Raw genomic sequence first — 24,779 nt, 5'->3', positions numbered from 1 at the left:
GCGCGATTGGACAAAGGGGAGGAAGAGGCGGGACCGGATATGTAAAAATCGAGCCGGCGCGGGCGCGCGGGAGGGGCCGAGCGGGAGGGTTGCGCTCGGAGGGGGCACGCGGGCGGGGCGTGGCCCGTATGCAAATCTCGCCGGCTCGCGCGGGGGGGGCGTGGCTCTGATGCAAATTTAGGAGCTGCCGTTTCCCAGGTCCCGCCCCAACATTCTGCCCAACGTCGCCCTGGCCCCGCCCCGCCGGTAAAAGCCATTGCGCCTGCGCAGTGCGCCGAAATGAGGACTTAGTCTGTTACACAACCGCGGCGGAGCCAGGGGCTGCGCTCTCCCTCGCGTCCAGGCTCGGCGCGGCTCTCCTCGGCTCTCCTCTGCTCCTGCTCCGCTCCGTCGGGCCTCCCGCACCTCCGGCATGAGCGGGGACCAGCTGCACAACGATTCCCAGGTGAGCGACCCTTCACCGCCCGCGGGGGCCCGCTCCCGGGGGACCCCGGCCCCTCGCCACCGAGGCTGCGGGGTCCTTACTTCCCGTCAGGGTCGGCCCTGGGGGCCCGGCTGACACACCCCACACCCCCCTTTAACCTCGGTGAGGGGAGACGTGCCCTGCCGCTGCCCCCGCTCGGGGTAGCCCACGCGTCTGGGGAGAGCCCTGTCAACTCGGCCTGTCCGCCCGCGCCGTGCTGGGGAGCCCCCATCCACCGAGCGCCCCCCGCCCCGGGACCCGTTTCTGCCCAGATGGGGGGCGGTGGGGGAGAGGGGACTCGTGTGGGACCCCCTGCCTGCGAGAAGGGGAGGGGGGCGGCTGGCCACCTTCCCCTAGCTCGCTCCCCTCTGGGGGGGTCACCCCAGGAGCCGTGCGGCTGCCGGGGGACGGTTCACCCTCCCCCAGCCGCCACGGAGGGCACCTTCTGCATCGCGCTGGTCATTTCTCATTTGATATTTAATTTCCCTAAAAATGAGAATGAAGGAAGAGGGGGGGGAAATCCAGCGCGCTCCCCCCCGCCCCCAAAAAATAAATCCCCCGGCGGGACGGCGTTTTTCACGGTCTCTCCCTGTCTGCTCTCCCCGCAGATCGAGGCGGATTTCCGAGCGAACGGTGAGTGTGGCCCCGGCGCGCCCCTCGCCTCGCCGCGCCGACCGCGCACAGACATGGCGTCCCAGAGACTAAGTCCCGGCTCCTCGCTCACCGGCCCCATTGTTCCCATCGAGCTGCCAAAAGCGCCCCTTTCCCGGCGGCCTCGCCCACCCCCGACCCCCGCTTCCCGTAGTGGGGGCACCGGAGGCCCCCGATCCGAGCCCGTCGGCTCTCCCGGGGTCCCCTTTGGGCCCCGATTCCTCCCTGGAAAGTCGCCTTGTCGACGGTCGGGACTTAGTCTCTGCGCCATTTTCTTTTTCTCCTCTCTTCTGTGTGGCTTTCTCTCCTTCTCCTCCTCCCCGAGCTGCTGGTGAGGAGCCTTCTACAGAGGCACCGGGTGGCGATCCCCGGCCCCCAGCCCCTTCTTAACGGAGGGGAAAGCAAAGTTTTTAACTAAAATAAATCCCCAAGCCGTTTTTTATCGCAGCCTCCCTCCCCCCACTGCTCCCTGTCTCTGTTCCTTTCAGGGAATCCCTCCCTTCCCCTAAAATGAAAGGTGATTGCAACATGTTGCTCTTTAAAAGAATCTGCTGCATCCATTTTAAGATCCGTCTTATTTCATTCCTTGCTATTTAATTGATGTAACTTTACCTTGTTGGGTGGGGCTTTTTAATTAAAATAAAAGCCCACATTAAAAAAAAAAAAAAACAAACAACAAAAAATCCTGACAGTGTAGACAATTCCAGAAAGGTAGAGAGCATCACTTCAGAAAGTTTTCAAGTTAACTGTTCATTTCGTTAAGAAACATTATAGGAGTCCTGTAATTTTATATATATGTATATATTTATATATGAATATACACATATATATTTATATTCATATATACACACGTATAATACTACCTTTTCTAATCAGCCTGATGGCTGCTAACTTTTTCTGGTCGTTTGTTCATTTTTCTAGGAAGCAAGCTAATTGCAATCCCCCCCCAGGTTGGTAGGTGTCAAATTGAAGGGCTCAAGCAGGGTGGAGGGGAGTTGAGGACATGCAACCTACCTTTGTGTCTATGTGTTATTGTCACTGTATGGAATGTGTAAGGAACTCTGAGCTGTCCTCTGACTGGTGAGGTGGTAGAGGACAAAACATTACCTGCTTGACCTGTAGTTGTACTGATTTTTAGCATGCTTTTCTGGATGATGTCCATGTGCCTGGTTGCTTTGTAGGCTACTGTGTGTAAATATTTACAAATCTTAATTTGCGTGCACCCTTCTTTCTGTCAATTCATTAGAATGTGATTGTGTGTGTGCCATAGGAGCAGGCAATAGTGAATATGCAGTTTTTTGAACTTTTATTTCCATTCTGAATCTGTAGTAAGGCTCTGTGAATAATTCTTAACAGAAAAAAAAGAGGCAGTGAATTTCCCAAGAAGTGCAGGAGTAACTCTTGAAGCAACTTAAATGTGAGCATGTATTTGAATACTTGTAGCTTTCTTATGCTGGGAAATATTTGCTTAAGGATCATCTTTATTTAGGGAAAAGTACTCCCTGGTAAGCTTTAGTTCTGTACTGCTTTACATAGGGGAAATGATGCATATTTGACCTTTCCACTCCCAGCTTCCCGTGAACCTCTTAGAGGGATTTTTCTCCTCTATTGTGACCATGTGCTGTTTTATTCTTTTAAGATTTTTAGGCATACAGCACTTAAAACTCCTCCAGTTTTTATTTCTACCATGTGTTGGAGGAATTCAATACAGAACTTCAAACTAAGACACCTTGATGGAAAAATTCCTGGTAAATCAGGCATACCCAACAAATTCATGCCAGTGTGGATACTGGCATCCTTTTCCTTCTATTGTAATTATTTTATGGCAGTCACGTAGCATCGTTGTGACTGATCAGAGGCCCCTAAAATCCAAAATCCTTTTCAGCGTTGAAAGGTGTGTGTAACCCTGTTAGTCTTGTTAAGGGAATAATGCTGAATAGACACTGTCCTCTCTGACCTTGTGACCACGACTGATCTTCCTCAAAACCTGTCACCTCTGCTTGCTCCGAGTCTTGTTTCCTCTACACAGGAGTTCTTTGCGCTTCTATGTCGGGAATTGTCACACACGGATCTGAGATCAGTGAGTCTCATTTAGACATAGCAGTGAGGCTCTAGCTCTTATATTCTTGTTTTGATCCTATTTAGTGGCAAAGATTACGAGTGGGTGGTAGGAATCTCAAGTACTTCTTTTTTCCAGATGTTTAGAATTGGTTTGTACTTTGATTATTGTTAGGCAGCGCTTAACAGTAGAACCAAAGTCTTTTTAAGCTGCCTTTCCTCTTTACATCTGGGAGAAGGGAAGTTTTTCTGGGGGCTGGTACTGACTCATTCTAAATGTTGGATGTACCAGCAGTAAACATTTTTGTTAATAAAGAATGTTTTGGGTGGCTTCTGGATAGTGTATCAGTAAATAGAGCAGCTTAAGCACTTTGAAGCTTCCTGTTGTTACTAATGTTCATATCTGGGTCAATGGACGTACTACCTCAGGTGGTGATCACACAAGTTGTTGCAGCTGAAGGTGGGTGGAGGTGGATCTGCTAGCCCATTGCAGGTCACCAAGGAGCACCCTGGTTGTAGCTGAGAACTTGGATCTGATTACACACCAGTTTCATTGATGGCAGGGCAGTGTTAGGTATGAGAGAGGATGCCAGCAGTAAATATGTGTTCCTTTCTATTTCTTGTCATTAAATAGACAGATCACTCTTAAGAAAGAGTGTCCTGGGCAAATTCCAACTTGGGTAATTGCATTCCATCTCAATATCCAGATTCTCCCTCCTGTTTAATTTGGCCATAGTGTGTATTTTTTTCACCTTAACTGTATTTTTAGTATCGGTACGCGCTGCAAAGAATTTTCCATGTTCAGTCCTAGCAGTGCCTGTTTGCAGACCATCCCGAGAACAATATTGTGCTGGAACAGTGAGCCTTTTTTGCAAGTAACGTCCTCGCAGTCTTAAGCATTGTAGGAGGGAAATCATAGTCTAAAACTGTCATTTCCAAGTACAGCTTGGTCACTGAAAATGACCCCTTCACAGATGTGAATGTTGAGTCACAACTATGTATTCAGGGAGGGAATCATCCTCACTTGGTAAAATTGAAGATCACTTCAGTTGCAAGATCTATTTGGATTCTATTGAGTTTTGCCTTTAAGAGCTTTGTTATTAAGGTTGAACATAACAACCTCTTACTACGAAGGACAATGTTGAGACTAAAAGCAATTTATCTTGACTTTCAGTTCTCCCATTGTGTTTGCAGAGTGCAGTAGATAAAAATTACTTTTGTTTGCAAAATAATCAAGTTGTGTTCCAAAGCTACTAAATTCCACTAACTGCTGTTAGTGTCTTGGCTGTTCATCAGCCTGTGATCAGAACTTGTGTAAAATCCAGAACTGTTTTATGTAGAAAGTAAGACATTACCCTAAGCAGTGTTTTTTTTCATCCGGTTGATTTGACCAGTTATGCTAAGATGCAGTTTGGGGCCAGTATCACTGTAGTAATGATTACAGTAACAGGAGTCAAGTGTGAATTTGATTGTCCAGCGTCATAGTGGTGGCTTCTTGAAGTCAAACATGCTTGAAGGAGGGGCTTGCTTTAACAGTGAATTTTTTTTTGGGGGGGAAAAGAAGCCCTTGCTGCTGCAGCATCTTATCAAAAACTCGCAGGCTTTTTATGTTGGTCTGAACGCTCATATGGCACCTCTGTATATATCAGGGTGAAGATATGAAGGGGAATGAACAAGAGGGAAATGTAAATTAAATAGCAAGAGTGCTGAACAAATGCCTTACAAGTTGAGGAATTACGGCAGTTTTTGTGTTTTGCATTAAATTCATGTTTCAAGTGTGATAGAGCTGCGCACGTAAAAGGTGGGGGTGATTTAAATGCTAACAAACTGAAAAGCAACGTAACAGAGATCCTTAAGATTTTTCAATGGTTGTGAAACAGTCTGTTGGAGACCAGATTTGTTCTTCCTTGCTGCTGCTTTGTTGGCACCTTCTGGATGGGTGAGAGCAGGGCCACTTGTGACATAGGGCTCTGTGTACCTTAGCGCTGCTGTTAAAGCCACTGTACTAAATAAACTTCATGAAGTTAGGAAGCCTGAAAGTAAACTCTTGTACTCTGTCTGTGTCTTGTGCACATCAGGGCAAAATTGTCTTTTAAGTTCCCTGGGAGCATGTCGTCACCAGTGTGTTTAAATGTCAAATGTTTGGCAAGGGATCCAAAATACAAAAGGTAGTTAATGGTATTTAGGTGCAGATTGATATCTCCACAGAAAATTTCCTTTCCCTTTTTTGTGATACATGGAGACATAAATCCTGAAGAATGTAATTTGTTCCTTCCAACTGAAGCCTTGAGTCACTCGCTGCCTTCACTTCCAGACTGCGGTGCTGGGTGATGAGCCCGCACTGTAAGAAGCGCTGCCCACAGCCTCAGAACAGTACTTGGGGTAGTTTTAAGTCTGAAAACACTTTGCTTTTTTATTTTAGAAGCATTGAACATCAGCCATCAATCTCTGCAAAATTTCTTAATTTTGTTTTCACATTGATTTTCAAATATGTTCACAGCAGTTTGTTGCAGGGCTTGTAGAATATAAGTGTAGCTTTACTGGAGGGAATCTTCAGATTGTTGCAAGTGAGGGTGCTCTGAAGTAAATCGATCATTTATGACACTTCTCAGAAATGTAAATAAATGTATGGTTGGTAAACTGCTCTTATATATCATGTGCTACATAAGTTGCTTGCATCTCTTTTCCCAGCAGTAGCCTCAGACAGGCTTTGCTAAAGACCTTGAGGTCTGTTGTGTTAATTGTTCTGACACATTCAGCATTCAGGTTAAAACTTAATGGGTGTCTTGTGGGAGTGGGGAGTTGACTGCATTTCTGTTAGCTGCGGCCAACTTTTGGTTTTGTTAAAACTCAGCAGAATTACCTAAATGTGCTGGAAGATGTGTTTCGGGGGTTAATGGCCTGTGTGCTTCCTACTTCTAGCAGATTTTCATAAGATGTTTTTCCTTTTACTATGGTGTTAAGTGGTATCTGTTATTAACATGCTATCAGGGCTGCTTTGTTTACTTTATAAAACATGAAAATTTTTTAACGGGGGGACCGGTGTAAAAGTGGGGTTTTTTTACATGACTTCACATAAATTACGCACACAGCTCATAAACATGATGGAACACAAATTCAGATTTAATTTCATTTACAACTGTGACTTCAGATATTTGTTGGATAGTTCATTGAATTCCAACCTCCTGAGCTGCGCTGTCAGCAGAAACTGCAATAATATGTAATTATAGCAAGTACTTAACATCTCATTGACTCAAATTCCTCTGTTAATGATTTCACTGGATTCCTGTTAAAGTAATACCTGCTGAAATAGCACAAGCCACTGCCCTGTTAGAGAGAGGCTCCAGGTCAGATTCTTACTGGTGTTGTAAATTGCTGTAGTTCCGCTAAAATCAGCGGAGCTCTGACGGTGTATCTGCTTTTTTGTTACTGGACTGCAGGGATGGGCTTTAATGATACAGTGACTATTTAAGAAAAGGACGATTTAACATAAGAAATCAGTGCACTTTTTTTTTTTCCTGTGGCTTTTCAAGATGGGATAGTTTCTCTTTCAAGTCTGCTTGAGCTGGTTGTGCTAATATAATTTCTCATATCCTTGTAAGACATGCAGTCATTCAGAAATATTTATTGGCTTATTAAATTGAATTGCCTTTGTGGCTGCTAGTTTTATAGAAACTGCCCCAAGTTTTATAGAAAACCTCACACTCCAAAACATGGAAGCAAAACGCTATTTAGCATTATATATTTCACTCCTGCCTGCAGTTTTGAAGGACTGTCTTAGGTTTCCAAATCTGAGAGAGGATATTCGTTGTAGAAATAGGTGTTTATCAACTCACCTTGCTGGGGCTGTTTCATTTGACTGAGACAGCAGCGTATGACAAATATGCCCAGCCGTACCTTCTCCCTGCATGACTGTCCGTTCTGAGCTGTTTAGCACTGTCAGCGTTTAAATATGTATCATCATTAGATTTCAAAATGCTTCCTCCCGTTAAGAGAACAGGAGAAGGGTATGGACTTACTGTTGTTTCAGCAGTGAGTTTGCTGCTGACCTGCTCTTCTGAAAGAACAGCTGGAAAATCAGTTTAAAACCCAGTTCTCGGCTACATTAGGATTATTCCTTTTAAACAGTATTCTCAGTTACTGCTGTCCTTGCTCTGCTATTGACTGTCTGCTCTGGGGAGCTCCCACTGCATGTGCCTCTGGTGGCTTCCACTGTCTGTCACTGGTTGAACACTGGAATTAATATAGTGTTGAGGTGCTGTTCTGGGCAGAGCAGAGAGCGCCTTTTCTACTGCAGGCTTCTGTTATTTAGTCGTTCAGCTGAACAAGTTGTAGTAGTGGTTTCCTGGCGTGTATGAGACTACAGTATTTTTAGTACAGCATTTGTTCAAAGTGTCCTGGCTGACATAAGTACTAAATGGTTCCAGTGGATTTAATCAGATTTATAGTTAGAAGTATTTTCATCTTGAATGCCTGCTTTTTAAACTAATGATCCTAGAAAGTGAACTGCAGTAATATCTTCTGGTGTCACATTGAGAGGACATTTGGGAGGTGACATGAAAAGAAAGGTGAAGTTAATTTTGTATTCTTGTGACCTGCAAGGTATAAAAAGCAGTAGAAAATTTCTGTTAGCTTTAGAAATGTGAACATACATGCATATTTTCAAGTTGAAATTTGGTTTCTAAATTTGACTTCTGTAGCTACTCAGCAGATGAACAAGTGAGAGCTTCAAACTCGCTGAGAATGAAAGTGCAGAGTGTGGAGCTGCAATCAGTTTTCGTGGAACTTGTTCTTTTGTAACACCTACTTAACATCAACAATTCTTGGACTTTGTTAAACCTCAGTCTGTGTCAGCAGGAGTGGTGATATGAAATACAGTTTTGTGCCAGTCCTTACAACAAACAATACTCTGTGAGATCCTCCAGCACAAGTGGTGGAGCTCAGACTTTTTGGGGAAGTGGGGGACCTTGGCAATTAGTTCCCTATTAATAGCTAGTGATAAAGTCCTGTAATGAGGAAAGATGTGTAGAAGTGGGACAGTGGTTCAAATAAGAATTGCCTCACAAATTTGCTAGTGCTATCACAAAGTTCTAGTGATGTTTTCCATCATCTCACAGCCTGTTTGCTAGAAGAGTGTACTCTGCGCAAAAGAGATGATGCCAGACAGCTCTCATGAATAGTCTGTTTGATACTGTTGTTTCACCCTGGGGAAGTTTCCTTTGTTCATTGCTGTTACTTGTATCTCAGTAGCTTCACTTGAAGATGGTCGCAGTAGTAGTTCAGTTTTGACAATTAACTTGTACTGACAGCTGCTGTGTGTTTGAAACTGGCAGTTCCCAACATGAAGGAGTCACAAGGGCGGACAGCATTGAGCATGCTTTACTCCTGTCTTGGAAAGCTTTGGAGACGGGGGCTGGAAAATGTCTGAAATGCGTATCTTGATGGGATGGGGGCAGTGCAGGCTCAGATACAGGAGGCATAGCAGGAAAGTTAGTGTAGGTGCTTGTCATTCAGCCTTAGCAGACAATACCTCATCAAGAAAAACAACTTGTGTCTGCACCTAACGTACTTTGAATCCTTTCTTAAGTTTGAAGACACTAACTTCTGAAACTGGGATGATTGCAGGGTAAAGAGGGACCATCAGGCCACTGGGAAATTCTGTTTAGAAGGCTTCTGTCAGTCTTGGAGCCAAAAGTTGCTTCCCACAAAGCTTCTGATCAGTAGATCTTTTTGGATTCCTTATCGATATTTTTGACATGAATGTATTTGTTCATGCTCACAAGCTTGCCATATGCTTTGTGCAGTTGTGAGCTGTGTGGGTGTGCATGTATGTATTTTTATCTTATACCTTCGTCAGAGGAGGGGTTTTTTAGGGAGTGTTATAAAGACAATGACTTCCTTCTCTAGCAGTATTGCAGAGTGCTGAGCCTCGTGGTGCCCACCAAAAGACGAAGATTTGCTCCTTCATCATTCTGCCCAACATAGGTGGTTGCATGTTAAAGACAGATGGACATTCATGGAATTCAGTGCTGCAGCAGAGTGATTCTGCAGCTGGCTGTATCTTTCCCTGGCTGAAGAGAGATTGATTTCTGCCTTAGGAAAGCTTGGAGTGTACTTGTAGCTTCACTAAAATACTTTGATCGGTCTGTGTAACTCATCTTCAGCTAGGTCATATCTGTGTCCATTAAAGACGTGCTCCATGGTGAGGATGTACTAGCTAAGTGCCTGTTACGTCTCATCAGCTGCAGCATACAGCTGACATAGTCTCTTACAGACGCACAGTATTTAGAGATAGTAAAACTTTATTTGGGGGAGAAATACTCTTACATTCAGGCATAGTCCTGATTCTTCAAAATGTTCCTTTTTCTCCCATAATGCTATTTGTCAATTATTTTCTAAAAATAAGATCCTAGTGACTTTTACTACTTACTGATCGTTTTGAAATACCAGTCATTGATTTGCACAGTCTTACTAATTTTTGCAGCAAAAATCTGGGACCTTGGTAGTAGAGCATTTTGCTGTGTTAAGGAATAAATGATGGGAACAAATGAAAGACAAGGTCTCATGTTCTATGTGGATAAGCCTGCATACAGTTTGTCCTGTCTGAAACCCAGAGGGCTAATGCATGAGCACTGTTTGGCTGCTCTGGAATGAGTTTTACCAAATGCTTTTTAATTTTTGAAGTGTTGAGCTCAGTCCACTAAGTGTGTATTGCATGGACTTGGAAGTTGTCTTGTTGCCATACAAATGTCTTGTCAGTTTGGTGCAGCTACATGATGATGTGGCAGTGTCTAAATGGAATAATTTTAAGAATTCTTAAGATTTTTTTTTTAGACACTGACCAGAGATGTGGCTTCATGGTAAAAAGTCAAGAAAATAATTAATAAGAATGGAGCAATACCCGAGTACAGATAGCTTTTTAATTTTTCCTGGCATTTGTCATTTACTCTGTTCTATTGCCTAACACTGCTTCTGACACATGAGAATATGAACTTGCAGAGTGTTATCCAGAACTGTTTTTCTTTTGCTTGTGACTTTTATTCTGTGCACCTTTTCAATTTGAACAACAGTGTGGTAGTTTTTCCTTTGTATGTAACGTGGAATAGATGACCTGTGTTTTAAGGCCAGGGCAGTGTACTTCAGTTGAACTTTTTATTGATGGCAAAGTATAACTGCTTAAGGCTTGTATTCTAGTATTTGAACAAGGGCCAGACTTGTCAAAACAGCTGCTCATCTTCCTTGGAGGTTGCAGTTTCTTGTTTTGGCCTAAAAAGACCTTTTAGGGGAGAGGGTAAATGAAATGTAGACTCTCACCTTCTGTGTTTTTTTTCCCCCCTATGAAATATGGTAAGTGTCTGTAGCAGATTTTTAAGTATCTGGAGGTAGAATTGAGAAACGTGTAGTGATCTAACTGAAATGCAGAGATTTCTGGAGTTAGGATAGCACAACAAAGAGGTTTCTCTTTTTGTGGTCTGTAAGCAGAGTTTTAGGAGGAGAAAAGTACAGGTGGTGTCAGGGGACATGCTGTTACATAGCTTGTGACGTGAGATGGTTTGAAGACCTGATAAGCAGGGAAGGAGGGCTGTCTGTCTTCATCTGCTCTGCAGTGGATGCAAGTGGATGGAGTTTTTTCTGTCCTTGGGGAGATGAGCACCTTGGCAATTCTTACTCCATCTTTTGGTTTTGTGTGATACTGTCTTGCCAGCTATTAGCAGGGTCTGTATTGTTTGGTGCTCTGGGTAGGCTGTGTGAAGCTGAAGGGTTAAATATGGAGAGAGACTCTTTTGAAGCTGAAGGCAGGAACCACTGGGGGGGACATTGTTACACATGGACACTGTGGCTGGGATTAAGGTCGTTTGTGCTACACCTTGTTAACCTGTCCTAAGGCCGTATTGTTTAAATAGGCAGCACAGTGGAAGAAGAGGGACTACTATGCTTTTCTCCGAGGTGGAGAAACAAGAACAGAGTGAGAGTGATTTCTTCTAGCAGAGAAATAGATATAAAGCTATCTGGCTATGACTGAGATTCAATTCCAACTTGGACATTTGGTTTCGATTTTTAATTTTCTCTCTAGCTGAAGTCTGAGGTGGTTAGCAAAGGGCAGTACAAAAAAAAAAAAAAAGGAGCTTCTGCAGTTTTAGCATATGTTGTAATTTTTTTCTTAAACACAGAACTTGTCTCAGGAGCTAAAGCATGAATTTTTTTCTGTGCTACTAAATTATTTCACAAATACTAAATTTTGCGTGCTGGGTTTTGCAATTAGTGAAATCAGTGGATTTACAGTAGGGAGATCAGTGGCTTCCTGGTCTGTGTACAGGGTTCTAGGATCAAGTATTTTACAGGTTAGAATCTTGCACCATACATGCCACCTTGGTGTGAGTGTCTCCTAACTGTGCCTTGAGCAATAGGAAGAGCGTATTATGTCTTCTGCCAGTTTGTGAATGCTAGCAAATGTGTGAGTAAGATCAATTATTGGAGAGATAAAACAGCTGGGATGGGCAGGTACCAGTTTTAACTTGCCTAAGAAGGTACACTTACAAGTTAGACAAGCACTCTCCATTTTAATCTAGCCTTTTGGGAAGCTGGAAGCAGGAGCTCTTTGGAGATCCATGTGAGGGTATGATTCATTGCAACACAACCAGCATGTACAAAATGGAGGGATGGAGTAGTACTAGTGACGTACTCTGAGGTTTGTATTCTAGAGTTAATGACCACCAGATGGGGAATAAAAGGCTGCCTGCTCTTCTTTGGAGGACCGAGCATGTCATTGAGGCTGTTAAAATGTGCTGTATGCTTCTTGTGCACAGGAAACCCCTTTGTGTGTGGATCAGAGTAAGCTTTCCTTACTGGTATTTCCTCTCAACGCTTAGTTTTTAGCATTGGTTTTGCCTGAAGATTAGGCTCCTTCGGTTTGGTATCAGTGCACCTCAGACATAAAGAGTGAAATGTCTTGAGTGCCTTCTGACAGTACAAAAAGTAAGGTGCAAGCTGTGTTTCAGTACACAAGTGTAAATTGCCAGATCCAGGGGCAGTAGGTTCATGTAAACACAAATACGATGCAAGAGATCAATGCTTAACAACAGTGACCTTAATTAACTTCTGCAGTGTTGCCCAGTAGTAGGTGTCATCTTGATCCATCTTTTTAGTAAACAAACACTGACACAAATCAGAGTCAGGATATCAGTGCTGTTAAGTCTGGTATTTGCAAGTGGTCATACTGGAGCTCTGTAGGTGTTTGGGTTACTTTGTCTTGCTCCAGCAGACTGGGACATCTCTCCAGCTGTCCAGATACCTTTGGACGTGGATGTGGGTAACGTGCATTTTTCAAGAGCCTTTTTCACTTTTGCTTTCTTTTATCCTCCTGTGTTCTTCCTACTCCAAAGCCAGGAAGCCTCTCAGAGGAGCTAGCATCTTGTCTGAGTCATAATATCATAGCTGTGTATGTCACCTGCACTTCATTAGGGAAGCATAAGCAAGCTGTCCTTGAAATACCTGTTTTTATGAGTAGATACAGTCTTCCAATTTAAGATATGCTGCTCTCTGGAGTTTAGTAGCTGTCATAAACAATGCTTTTCTTTTGTCATCGAATAGGCTTATTCAGCATCACTTGTATCTGAAGAAAACTTTTTTCTAGATTTTAGACTGTTCTAATCATATAGATACAAAGAGGAAAGTACAGCTTGGCACTTGATGCTCTATGCTTGGCTTCTTTAGCTGTCAGCACGTGGTCTTGGGAGAGCACAGCATAGTGTAGTTTTGTTTGCCCCAGTCCGTAGCTTGCCTTGCAGTGGATGGAGACTGCAGCTAGCAGTAAGCTGGCTATCCCAGTCATTTAATTCTTAAATTGAATTCTAGGTAAAAGGCAGAAGCACTTGATGAGTCCATCAGTTTCTTATTTCATAAATGAAGGTGTAAAGCTGTCCTTCTTCAGCCTTTTTAGGCGTTGCTTCCTGGATCTAACATGTCTGCCCCTTCCCTCCTGCCCAGCCCTGTTGTTGAGACTCTTGTCCAGTGATGCATAATCTTCAGTTTATGGTTTCACTGTCCGTCACTGTTGAAGTGTGAGCTCATCTGCGTGGAGGAAGAAGTTAATTTCTTGTTGAACCACAGCCTGAGTTAAAACATTCTGTCTTTCTCTGTGTTCATGAGTAGGCCTCTCTTACAGCGCTCATCCGGTATGATATTTGCCTCTTTCAGGAATCTGACAGTTTGGTTTTGGTTTTTTTTTCTTCAAAGCTGCTGGTGCTGTGCTGTCTTTGCACACCCAACTGAATCTGGTCTGCATGGAGTTTAGCGAGCAGGTTACATTTGGTGTTGATAGCTAGTTCAGAAGGGGGATTAGATCTCCTAGGAGCTGATCTGTGCTCAGGCTTTGTCTATCACTCGTCAGTGTCCTTGGCTAGAATGAGAAACAATACTGAGGCTCTGGCCACCTTTCTGAAGGATTGGGAAGTTTACAAAGTCTGTGTATTGAAGTTGTGTGCATTTTTTAAAGGGATTTCTTTATAGAGAATGAAGCTGTGGAACATTGTTTTGTGAAATAAGTCCCCTGTAGCTGTATTTCACAAGAACATGAAATAGTGTTCAAAACAGATGTGAGCCTCATTATTAATGTCAGAATTATTTTGTTTTTAATTTAAGTTCTTGTGTTTTTTCTCCCTTTTTGTAAATACCCCACCCATCCACACAGGCACGGGAGCATCATGCTCGGACTCTAATCCAGACTAAGAAACCTTAAATCCAAATGGAACTCTCTAGTGTGTAGTTTAAGGGGTCCTCTTTGCATAACATCAGTGTGTTTGTGTTTTGGGAGGGCCATTGAGCTGGGGAAGGGAACACTTCTCAGTTTCATTTTTATAGCGAGGTCCTAGGGAAGAAGTCTACCGACTTGCACATGGCAAATACTTACTTTTTGAATGGAGTTGAAATAAATATGCTATTTGATTTTTTTTTTTTTTATGAAGCTCGGTTTTTATAGTGTCTTTTTGTGTGTATTAACAGTTTCATCTCAGCAGAGCTCTGGAATTAGTCTTTGGCAGTTAGCTCTGTAGGAGAACAAGAGTCAAAGAAGCCCTCACTTCAGTTGTTTTTCCCCAATACTGAGAAAAGTATTTAAAAAGAATTGTAGTACATGGACTACAAACACGTATAATGGTGATTTTTATTATAGTTGCTTCAGAGACTGGAAAGGTAAGTTTTCCACTCGTTTTCAGTTCAGACAAGATCTGGTATTCAGAAAGGCTTTCTTCTAAGCATGAAGTGTTTGAAAGCTTAAAAATGAATGCAAATTTGTGTCATTTCTAGGTTTCTCATAGGTCTCTTATTTCCATGTTCTGAAGTCAGTGTCATTTGGTCAGGAAGTGTCAGTGACACTTGCTCAGTTCTTCATCTCATAAGCTACTTCTTAAATCTTAACTGTCTCTTCCCTGTGACTGCCAGGTATCCAAATAGTATATTATTAGTCAGTGTGGTTAGTGCTTTGCTAACTACAGGTATGTGATTTTTCCAAATCCTGTGATCTGAATGGGTTTATTTACATATAGAACTAAATTCAAATCAAATGGCTTGAGGAGATTGGTACTACAAAAAGGCATCAGTACAGAAATAGGTTGTCAAGTGTTGTCGTACACTGCATCAAATGATGTTTCCTGCCTGTTGGTGACTACAGTTTTCCCTTGCACTTAATCAAAACAGAATTACTCTTGTATGTCAGATGTGCATGTAGTTCATAAAACAACTTCTGATGCACTCTTTGATGGAACAAATGCTGGACTTGACATTAACTGCACACTTTTCACTGTAGAGATGTTAGATTTTTCTGAGAATGTGATGCTTGGTATTAGCAAATTGTCTCCTTGTTTTACTTAAAAATTGCAGCTTCTGTATCAGGGTAGCTGTCTTGCTGTAAAGTGCTAGGAGACAAGATTCCAGTACTTGTCATAGAGACTGTAGTGGCAGAAAGTATCTTGTTTTGTATTTTAATCTCAAGGCAGCTGGTACTTTAAAGTCTCTTGTTGTGAAAACTTACATTGAACTGTTCTGGTCATAGATCCTTCCTTAAGCAGAGACCACTGAACTGTTTCACCTCTTCGAGATGCAAACAAATGTCCTTAGGAAGCCAGGTTGAGCTTTTATTGTCCCCAACAAATTTGGGGTATCTAGTACACCATCACCAGAAAAGAAATGCTACTGTTACGAGCTGCTGCTTAACTTTAAATTTTATTATACCTCTTTCTCCAGAAGTATCTTCCTTTGAGCATGCAGCTTCTTAGTTTTGGGAATGGCATGTGAAGTTTATTATCTTGTGTCATTTGCTGATTTTCAGAATAGGTTATTCATATTAATGCTTTCTTACGGCATTAGGGCTACTAATCATGTAGTTTTCCCATTTACAGCTTTACTTAGTACTACTACCATGCATTAGTGGAAGCTTAAGGCTCCAGTGTTTCAGTATCAGTGCCTTTTTACAGCTGATAGTATCAGGTGAAACTAATCACAGGTTGCAGTTGTGATCACAGGAAAAAGAGGGATTTTTTTTTTGGTCCACTAGGGACTGGAGTACAGGAAGTAAGGTAATTGCTAACTGTAAAACAGATGCAACTTCAAAAATACATTAGTACACTTTAAAACTTGCAAACTAGTGTTGCTGAAATGCATGCAAACTCAGCCAGGTTCAATGTATTCAGGGACTGCAGTTACAGAAACTGCAGGGGCTGCTGTGCTCTTTTGGGTAAAGCAGAACTTACTCTGAAGAGTCTGAGCGTTGCTTTCTGCTCCTGGGTACCTGGCTGGCACTTTGGCTCCCAGAAGTGATTTTGTCTAGCACAAGCTTGAAATACTTGGAAGAGGAGGATAGGAGGGAACAGTACAGCTGCTGCTCTGGGCTGTTTGCATGGGAGCAAACTACCAAGTCAGCTGGAGTGGCTACAGCTTTCAAGGTGGTATTAGTCCTTCATGTAAAATTCCTAATAAATTTTAACAGTTGTATTGATTTAATCTTGACTCTAGTAACAATCGTAATAACCTTTTAAAAATTTGTCTCAGCCTATATAAAACTGGCAGCCAAGTAACTTTTAAAAATAGTTTTTCCTAGCCTTAGAGTTGAATCATTCAGGAATAAATTATCAGATTGTAAATAGTCTTAGATGTTCGTCTTGTTTCCTTTGACTATTTCTGCTGTCAAATAATCAGGTGGAAGAAAATAATTTCTTCGTTTTTCATTTGGAATACACCTGAAAATAAGCTATATAACTTGTTTTTCTCACTTTGGGTTATCTTAAGGAGAAATAACAAAAGTCTTGAATCCCTATGGTTGCTTCTGTAGCACTCACAGCTCTTCGAGCATGTTTCTAACCTCTTAAAATATTTAATAACGTTAGTTTTCATGTTCAGAAAACTTGAAAAGTAGAGAATGTAATCACGTTGCAGTTAGTTGTAGAGCAGAACCTCAGATATGATGGAAGTCATTAGTTAAGCACTTGGAGTTTGAAGTACAGTGATAAACAAACTTTTGATGACTCTGCACCTGCAGCATATTTCCTTCAGTTTAAACAGCTCGTTTAGTGACTGTGGTGGAAGCCATTTAAAAGCTGAAAAAAGAAAGCTAACTTTTCACACCTAGTTATTTCTGCATAGGTAAAGAAAGGACTACTCTTAAAATTGAGGAAGAGGTAACCAGAAGCAATTGGTTCAGTTCCATTTCCAAGGATTATGCTTGCATTCTTCTAATAGACTTTAGACGTGAAACAAATTAAGTAAATGTTTTTGTCCCCTTCATAAGCCTCAGTCAAGGCAGATGGGAATTTTGCATAAGGTGGAATCTGAAAATGTTGGCTGTGCATTAATAAAATTCTGATTTCCATCCAAAGATGCAAGCCATTAGTTAAAAAAAACACCAAACCACAAACAAACAACAAAACCTCAACAGAAAACCGCACCAAACTGATAATACATTGTGTGGAGCTTTTTAAATAGAAAACATTAGGAGTTTATTATGCATAATAAAGTAACCACAGCAGGTTATACTGTGTTAACAGGTTACATTTTATATTCAGGTATCTGTATCAGTGTGATTTAACAGTTGCCAACTAGTGAGACTTGACCTGGATTTAACAAAATAAACAGATTACAGGTGCGTAATGAGGTTAAAATCGGTGACTTAAAGTAGCATTTCATGTCTACTGATATGAATTGAAGACTTCCAGTGAAATTTGGTGCACCATATCTAGGAGTTGTACTTACTAGTCATTTAAGTATTGCAATCATAGCCTTATTTTAAAACTCACATATGCTGCTGTGGTGATGCTTTTTTCTATGTCCTCTATCCCCTCCTTTCAGAAGACTCGGGAGTACAGTTGGAAGTGCAGAAATCTCAACTGTCATTAAACATTTACCTTTTGTTTACTTTCTTGTGTGTTTTAGATCGCATCAGGTTTCTTCTTGTATGCTAATTGCGGTAATGTCCCCTTAAGGCAGAGAATTGCATTCCCTCCCTTGTCTTGAGAGTGGGACTTGTGGCAAAGCAGACTCTGGTGATAAGGTGCTTGCAGACAACTGTTGGAATTAGCCTGGCGTGGGTGAGTGATCATTTAACTCACCCACAATGGGAACAGGGGTGAACTCGGGCTGTATCCATCCAATGCAGCCCTATACTTGAAAGTAATGATTGTAGATAGAAACAAAACAGACCACCAGCTGGAATCAGTGTGGGAGTTCCTCCTATAGTGAGGAATCAGCTTGAGCGTGATAAAAATAAGTGCCTGGTCTTCTGAACCAAACTTTTTGTAAGACTTTGGCCTCCATCAGTTCAGCTTAGTAGGCATGATATTAAACAAGTAGTAGGAGGATCATCTGACTCCAGTGCATAAAACACTGGTACTGCTTGGCAGAGGTGATTTAAAGCTTGTACCGACCACTTTTCTGTCTTGCAGACTCGATTTATACTGTGATACTGAGGATTGCAGAGGCCTTATGTTGTTCCCAAGGGTGCTGCCTCTTCAAGTCTTTCCTCCCTACAGCAAGCAGAGACCAGTGCTGGCCAAAGCTGCATCGTGTGGTCAAGGGATGGTTAATAAAAGGCTTTGAACAAATGCCATTAGAGCCTCTCCTCTGAGGACGCTGAGCACAGCTTGTACCACTCCCATGTGTATAAACTGTGTGTGATCCTGACTGCTGACAGGAGGCTAGTCATTGACTGCTGCAAGAGAAGCATTTCAATGCAACTGCTTTTTTTTTGATCTCCTCTTAAAATTTTTTGCTGGGGGGGGAGCCCTTGTTCTGGGTCAAACCCAGGATAGTCAAACATGCCAACCTCATCCTTGTGTGGTGTTGGTGCGAATACAGGCTCTGTGTGAGCTACTGTTGAGACATCACTCTTGTGCTGAGGAAGTGTCAGGATTTCAGGGAGTCTTTACAAACTTCTTTTTAGTGAATCCAAAAACGCTAGTGATTTACACAGCCAGCAAGTGAAAATATTTTTTTAGTTGACATCATTGCAGTGTAATTATTCCTGACAACACAGCAGTTTTCCTGTTGGCTAGCACAGTTTTTAGAACTGAAACTTTTCTTATGCCTCAAAGTAATATCAATCTATTTTTTAATATAGCTGAAGTTTCTATTATTATTCTTTCTAAGGACTAGGAATTATAGTTGTTTGCCCCTGTTTTCTCCTGATTCACAGGCTTGAGAGTTTGCATGCAGTAAGCAGCTGTTGACTTTGCATCAGAAATTGTGTTGTTTGCACCTTTCTAATGATGGTATAAAGAGCAGTTGGAGGCAGAAGAACCTTCTGCTAGGGGCACTGACTCAGTCTACGATGGAGTACAGTACATGAAGTTCTTTGTCTGCAGTGTGAATTTGTCACAGATTGCACCAAAAGATTTTCTTTGCTCTTGACCCAGTCTACTGAAGTAACTCTCAAAGCTGTTCCTGGGACAATTCTTTCTCAAAAATCTTCGGAAGATGATTCAGCCCACCTACCTGTGATGGCGATGCAGGCAGGAGCACAGTCACTGCACTCCTTGCTTAAGGTCTAGGCTTCGTTCTTATGTTACAGTTGAGCGTAAGCTCTGGGGCTCTCTGAGCTATGAAGCAACCAAAGAGCAAAAGTGTCTCTGGTGTAAGTGCGCTTGGTGGCTGAGGAAAAGTGAGTGTTTCAATCCACCCTGACTTGCACATCCTTCATGAGGGGATTGACAAAGAGCAATGTGTTGTCCCAAAAATTCTGGAGCCCAAAATTGCCAGCCAAGAACTACTTAACGCAAAGGATTCCTGCAAACAAGAAAAATAAGGGTTAAGTGAACCGTTTCGCTTTAGATGGTGTTGAAGTAAGGGATGGGTTATCTTCTGCTGTCCCTGATAGCTCCAAAGTCTAAACAGGACTGTAAATGTTGCAATTGCCCCGCTGTGGCAAACACTTCGGAGAACCAGGGCAGAAGGCAAGCAGAGGCGTGGAGCCTCTGGTCCTCGTTCCTGAGCGACTTGTGAGTGGCCCTGGGCAGTTTGTTCTGTCTTTGTCTCGGGTGTGGAGTGTACATCCAGCCCTCGGTGCAGCGCCTACGTCCAGCCCTTTGTCTCTTCCCGAGAAAAGATTGTGTGTGACAGCACTGTGTGACGGTTTCTGTGCTAAGCCTTGGATCTGTGCTAAAGGTTGGTTGCTTTCTAACTCTGAAAATAGGATTAGTCCCCCTTGCATTATCTATGTGAACGCCCATAAATTTTACCTTCTTTCATGATTTCAAACTAGTTTTACGCTCCTGGATGCTAGACTGGTTTGTGAACAATTGTCCAGGCTTTCTCAGCAAGTCTGTCCTTCCTGCGGTGCCAGTTATGTTAACTGCATTTTGCACAATGAGGAGGAAACAGGTGTGAATTTGGAAAAGCCGGAGATTAGATGCTGTAGTAAAAATTGGTGTTAGTGGAGCTAAAACAAATCCACAGGTAACCTACCTGTAACTACTTTTTAATGCAGAAATTTTTCCCTGAGCCGATTAGTAACAGCTGTTTTCCCTCAGCTATGTTCACTTTATATACCCGTAAGTCCTCCAGGGTCTCAGTCCTGTATATATATGCAAATTGGAATGCGTATTTAGTTGCAATGAATGTAAGGCTTTTGAAACGTGAGGTAACAAAGCTCAAGTTTGTTGTGTCTGTCCTTTGTTTGCTCTTACCTTTTGCATTTTGGATCTGGTTTGTGATATTTAGAGGTTATTCTGATGAGTAATATTCAGAGATTCCTGGCAGAGTTGGCTTTGGAAAGGGTCATCAGCTGCTACAGTTGCCTAGCTTTCCACTTTTCTCTCTGTTTGGACCACTTCACTGGCTGTGGAAAGTAATTCTGGGCTAGTTTGAGGTGAGGAGAGGAATAAGTGCTTACTGAAAGTTGTTGCACATGACAGCAGCTAGGAGTGAAGTGGGCATAATATACCATATAAACTTGCACATGCTTCCATCATGGCTTTATTTCTAGAGTGTCCTGGAGCTTTCCTGAGTCCCACAGCGCTCACTGTGTGGATTTTTCTCTAGATCCTGATCTCAGCCTCACCCTGGCCTCCTGATGTGCAGAGATGTGAGGAGATACGGCTTTTGAAACTTGAGGCAAAAGTGTACCTTCAGTTTTGTTGCTTCTTTAAAGCTGTCTATGCAGTGCATAACTTAGTTTATTCATTTGGGTGTAGACTCATAAAGCAACAGGAAAAAATTGCTGAAACTATTTCTACCCCAGTAAGGGAAGGGAAGAGTGTCAGTATGTGAGGTACTCAAATTCTGAATGAAGGAGGCTATGGAAAGTTAAATACTTCTACTCATAAAAGAGTGTAGCCTTATAAGACTAAATATCACTAGGGAGAAGAATGGGATTGCTCTTATCGTGTTGCATTAAGAGACTACTCTGGACTTTTATTTCTTCCGTGCCAGCACAGCAGCATTTTAAGCTGTACACTGACGATGGTCATTTCCCTGAAGTTTTAACTTGCTGTTCTGTTTTATTCTGCTTTGTTAGTGGAAACATACTAATGGGTTTCAGTCTCTGACTCTTATTTATGCAATTACAGGAAAATGTTTTACATCTTGGGAATCCCTGGAAACACATGTTTCTGTTCACATTGAACTTTTTTTTTCTTTTGAATGCAAATAATGGATTGAAACTTCATTGTTGCCTCTCGGTTGGGAGCCCTTTGGCATGTGTAAGAAGCAGCTATTAATTTAGCCTTTCTGTACTGATCAAACATGTATTTTCATGCTTTATAAGGCTTCCTCAGTCTTGTCCTTTGTCTAATATCGTCTACTGCAATTCTGCTTGCAGTGATTTTATGCATTTCTTACACACCAGCTAAGATCTGCTGTAGAATAGGCGTATGTTGAACGTGATACCTCTTTCAGAAGAGACCATGTAAAAGGCACTGACGGGTCATTAAACTTGCTGCTGCTGTCTACACCATTAGTTTTGCCTGCAGAATGCTTGCAGTGTAGCAGTTTCTTAAGGTCAGCATCCCTTTATACCACATAGCTATCTCAATTACTTAATCATTAATTACCCACAGAATATTAGGTACTTCCCCAGCAGGTGAAAAAATGAGGTGCACAGAAAATAAGCAATTAATCCAGTGTGGCTCAAGAAAATTTGAAGAAGGGCTCAAAACATGTGCACTAAAGAGTATCTGTCCTTCCCTTTCTGAATAGGCTCTTGCAGCATCGTCTTGCTTACCTACCCAGCTTCTGCTGGTTGGGTTAGATTGATGAAATGCCAGCAATAACATTTGCTTCAGGTTAACTTTATGTCCCAGAGGTTTCAGTCACACAAGATAGGAGTGATCAGTCTGTGGGTTTTCTCTGGCCTCCTTAACCTATCCATGATAAGATTTTAAAGTTTGGGGTGGATAAATGAGTGTACTGCTTAGCCTGCAGACTTGGTCCTTGTGCCTGCCATGCTCTCTCACTGTTAGCAGTTCTGTCACATTGTTTACCTCTCTTCCTTAGATTGAAGTTGCCCCGGGGTTTCGGTGGAGCAGAAGGTGCGTTGATCTTGTTTTGCAAACTTTGTGTTTTTAAAAAGCTGTGTAAGATCCTTGATTGCATAATAAAAACTTTGCTGGAGAGTAAGTGGAATTTCTCAAAAAGTTGGTAGGAGCTATTCTAAAGGACAGAGAATAGCTGGAGACAGTTCCCCCCATCAAGATTCATCACCAAGTCATTCCACACGTTTCTTCCTTTCCCTCTGTTCAACAGCAAGGAATACAGGACCTTCAAATTACAAGATTAATGAAGAATGCAGTAACTAAGGGGTCTGTCTTGTTCTGAAGCCAAGTTTCCCAGCACAGTCCTTTTAAGGAAAGAGACATAATATCTGTCTGTCCCTGTAGTATCTTTTGCCACAAGTAACTGCTGAAGTGTGGAGATGGATTGTAAGATCATTGATTTTACTCTGTTTCTATCAAAAGTACTAAGTTTTCAAGCTTTGGTAGAATTGGTGTGGTCAGTTCTGGCTCAGCCCAGAAGGAGTTTTGTTTTGGGGTAACTATAGCCTGGAAAATAGGTTGACTCCAATCTATTCAGTCACTATATATTTCTTCATTTGAACCCTTAAAAAAAGGAAGAATGCACTCTGGAGTCTTACTTTTAGTAATAAAGTTCCTGCCTTAGGAAGGATAAACTGTTTAGTTATTCTGCGGTACTTTTCCATGGTCCCTCTTCATTAAGCTTTCATGCTTTTTTTTTTTTTAGTTTTCCTATTTCTCCCCTTGTATGATTGGAAAATGAGTGACTGAGGATCCAAGCTTCACAACCAAGAGCTGCTTTGTGTGTTCTCTTTGTGCTTAGTCAAAACTAATTTAGTTGGTTTTGCAGTAAAATATAAAACTCAGATTTTATTGTGATTTATGGAAAGAAATGTTGAGCACTATTGAAGTGTCAGCCTCCCTGAACTGGTACACCAGTGATGCACCTAAAGTGAAATAAGTTTGTGATAGCACAGTAATTGTACTCCATTTGAATTTGACTTCAAGAAGGATTTTAGGGATTTAGAAATAGCTTTCTGTAGCAGTGTTGATTGTGGAGATGTCTTTCGACACCAGTAAAGGATTGTGTGCTTTTGAAAGGTATATCTGTGGCGTTAAGAATGGCACTCTGAGGAAGCAGAAGCCCAGCAGTATTGTTTCAGTATCATTGTAGTTCCTTTCCTTTCTTGACACCTACTGAAAACCCAGGTCCTGCTTCCTTTATTGAATTTCATGCTTAGGTAATGGGGGACTCAAATTGTGGTCTTAATGTTTCAGTCACTCTCATTTCAGGATTCCAAATATTTTGCAGTCAGCTGTTGGAGAAATAAAACAGCACAGCAAACAGACCTGCAGTACCTTTCCAGGGTAAATGTCTTATGCGTATTCTGTAGTTGTGTAAATAGGGCCATTAGGCCAGTAAGTGACATACCCAGTTTCACATGGGGAGTTTATTTTAGATTATGGTTTTCTGCTCCAGTGTGTCATCCACAATACCATCATCTCTCTTGAACAATGTCTTCTGGGTGTGTTTTTCTGCTTTTGACACTTCCAGCTGCATATAGATGTTCTCCAGTTTCTGTATCTTTCATACCTACGGTTCTGTTTTCTTTCAGTCTGCCCTGCTTTACTGGGAAAGGTGTTGTCTCTGATACCTGGATGCAGTTCTGTTTTCTGTCCAGTAGCTTTTCCTCCTGCTTTTTTGGGCTACAGCAATGGCAATCTGTTTAAACAAACTCTGGAAGCACTGTGTAATCAATTACTGGAACACCATGATCATAATGTGACTTCTTCCACCTGGAATGCAAATCCATTCTAAAAGTTTATACCTCTTCCACACTGGTTAGGTGGGATTATTGTACATGTCCTTAAAATTGTTAAATTAAAACATGTAAGTCAGATGACTAGTTCAAAGTCATAACCTGTCTAACAGGTGAGAAGGAAATCAGCCTAAATAGTAAAAAGGCTGCAGTTGTGGAGTAGATGGTCTAATATGGAAATAGTGTTTCAGCTGAGAAGGGACTAACCATTTCTCAAGTGACAGGAAGGCTCATGAGAGGTTTTTGAACTTGACCAGCTTTTGAACCTAATCCAGTGTTACTGAATTACCTCCCTTTCAGCTGCATAATTTAGCAGTGGAACTGGAGAAGTCTTTTTTAAGACTTTCTTCCCCTTTCCACAGGAGAGGCTGAAAAGACCCTGGTAGTTTCATCATACATGTCCCCTGCGCCGATAGTAAAGGGCTTCTTGCTCATGCTTCAGGTTCAGGATGGCTGAATGTACTGGTAATAGAGAGAGCACTGTACTTGTACAGATCAATGATCCTGAAAAACATCCTGAGAGTTTATATGCTTCTCTTCTAACAAATAACTAATATCAAGGCATTGGACTTAAATTGGGGCAGAAATTTCAGCTGCTCATCTGAAACAGAAGTGTTATTGGAGTAACAAGAAGTTAATAATGTCTTTATTAGTTGGTAACGTGATGAATTTTTCATGCTGTGTCTTCAGATTTGGGCACAGATACCAGTTCCAAGAATCAAGTAAGCTTCAATAGCCTTTCTGGACATCAGTGTAGAGAAGCATTGAGATGGGTCTTCGAATGAATAAAATACC

General features: G+C 42.0%; 1 protein-coding gene across 1 annotated transcript in view; it reads left to right on the top strand.

The window, feature by feature from the left end:
- Positions 1-244: 244 nt before the first annotated feature.
- The window catches only part of TOP1 (DNA topoisomerase I), a 67,712-nt gene continuing 43,177 nt past the window's right edge, over positions 245-24,779 (top strand). The window contains exons 1-2 of the mRNA XM_074842883.1: positions 245-445; positions 1,072-1,096. Of these exons, the coding sequence (XP_074698984.1) occupies positions 413-445; positions 1,072-1,096 (58 nt within the window). The 5' untranslated portion in view covers positions 245-412. The remainder of the gene's footprint in view (positions 446-1,071; positions 1,097-24,779) is intronic.

The sequence above is a fragment of the Strix aluco genome, chromosome 17 (assembly GCF_031877795.1).
Source record: "Strix aluco isolate bStrAlu1 chromosome 17, bStrAlu1.hap1, whole genome shotgun sequence".
Classification (NCBI taxonomy): Eukaryota; Metazoa; Chordata; class Aves; order Strigiformes; family Strigidae; genus Strix; species Strix aluco.
Note: the sequence above shows the minus strand (reverse complement) of the source record. Positions and strands in the feature narration are given on the sequence as shown.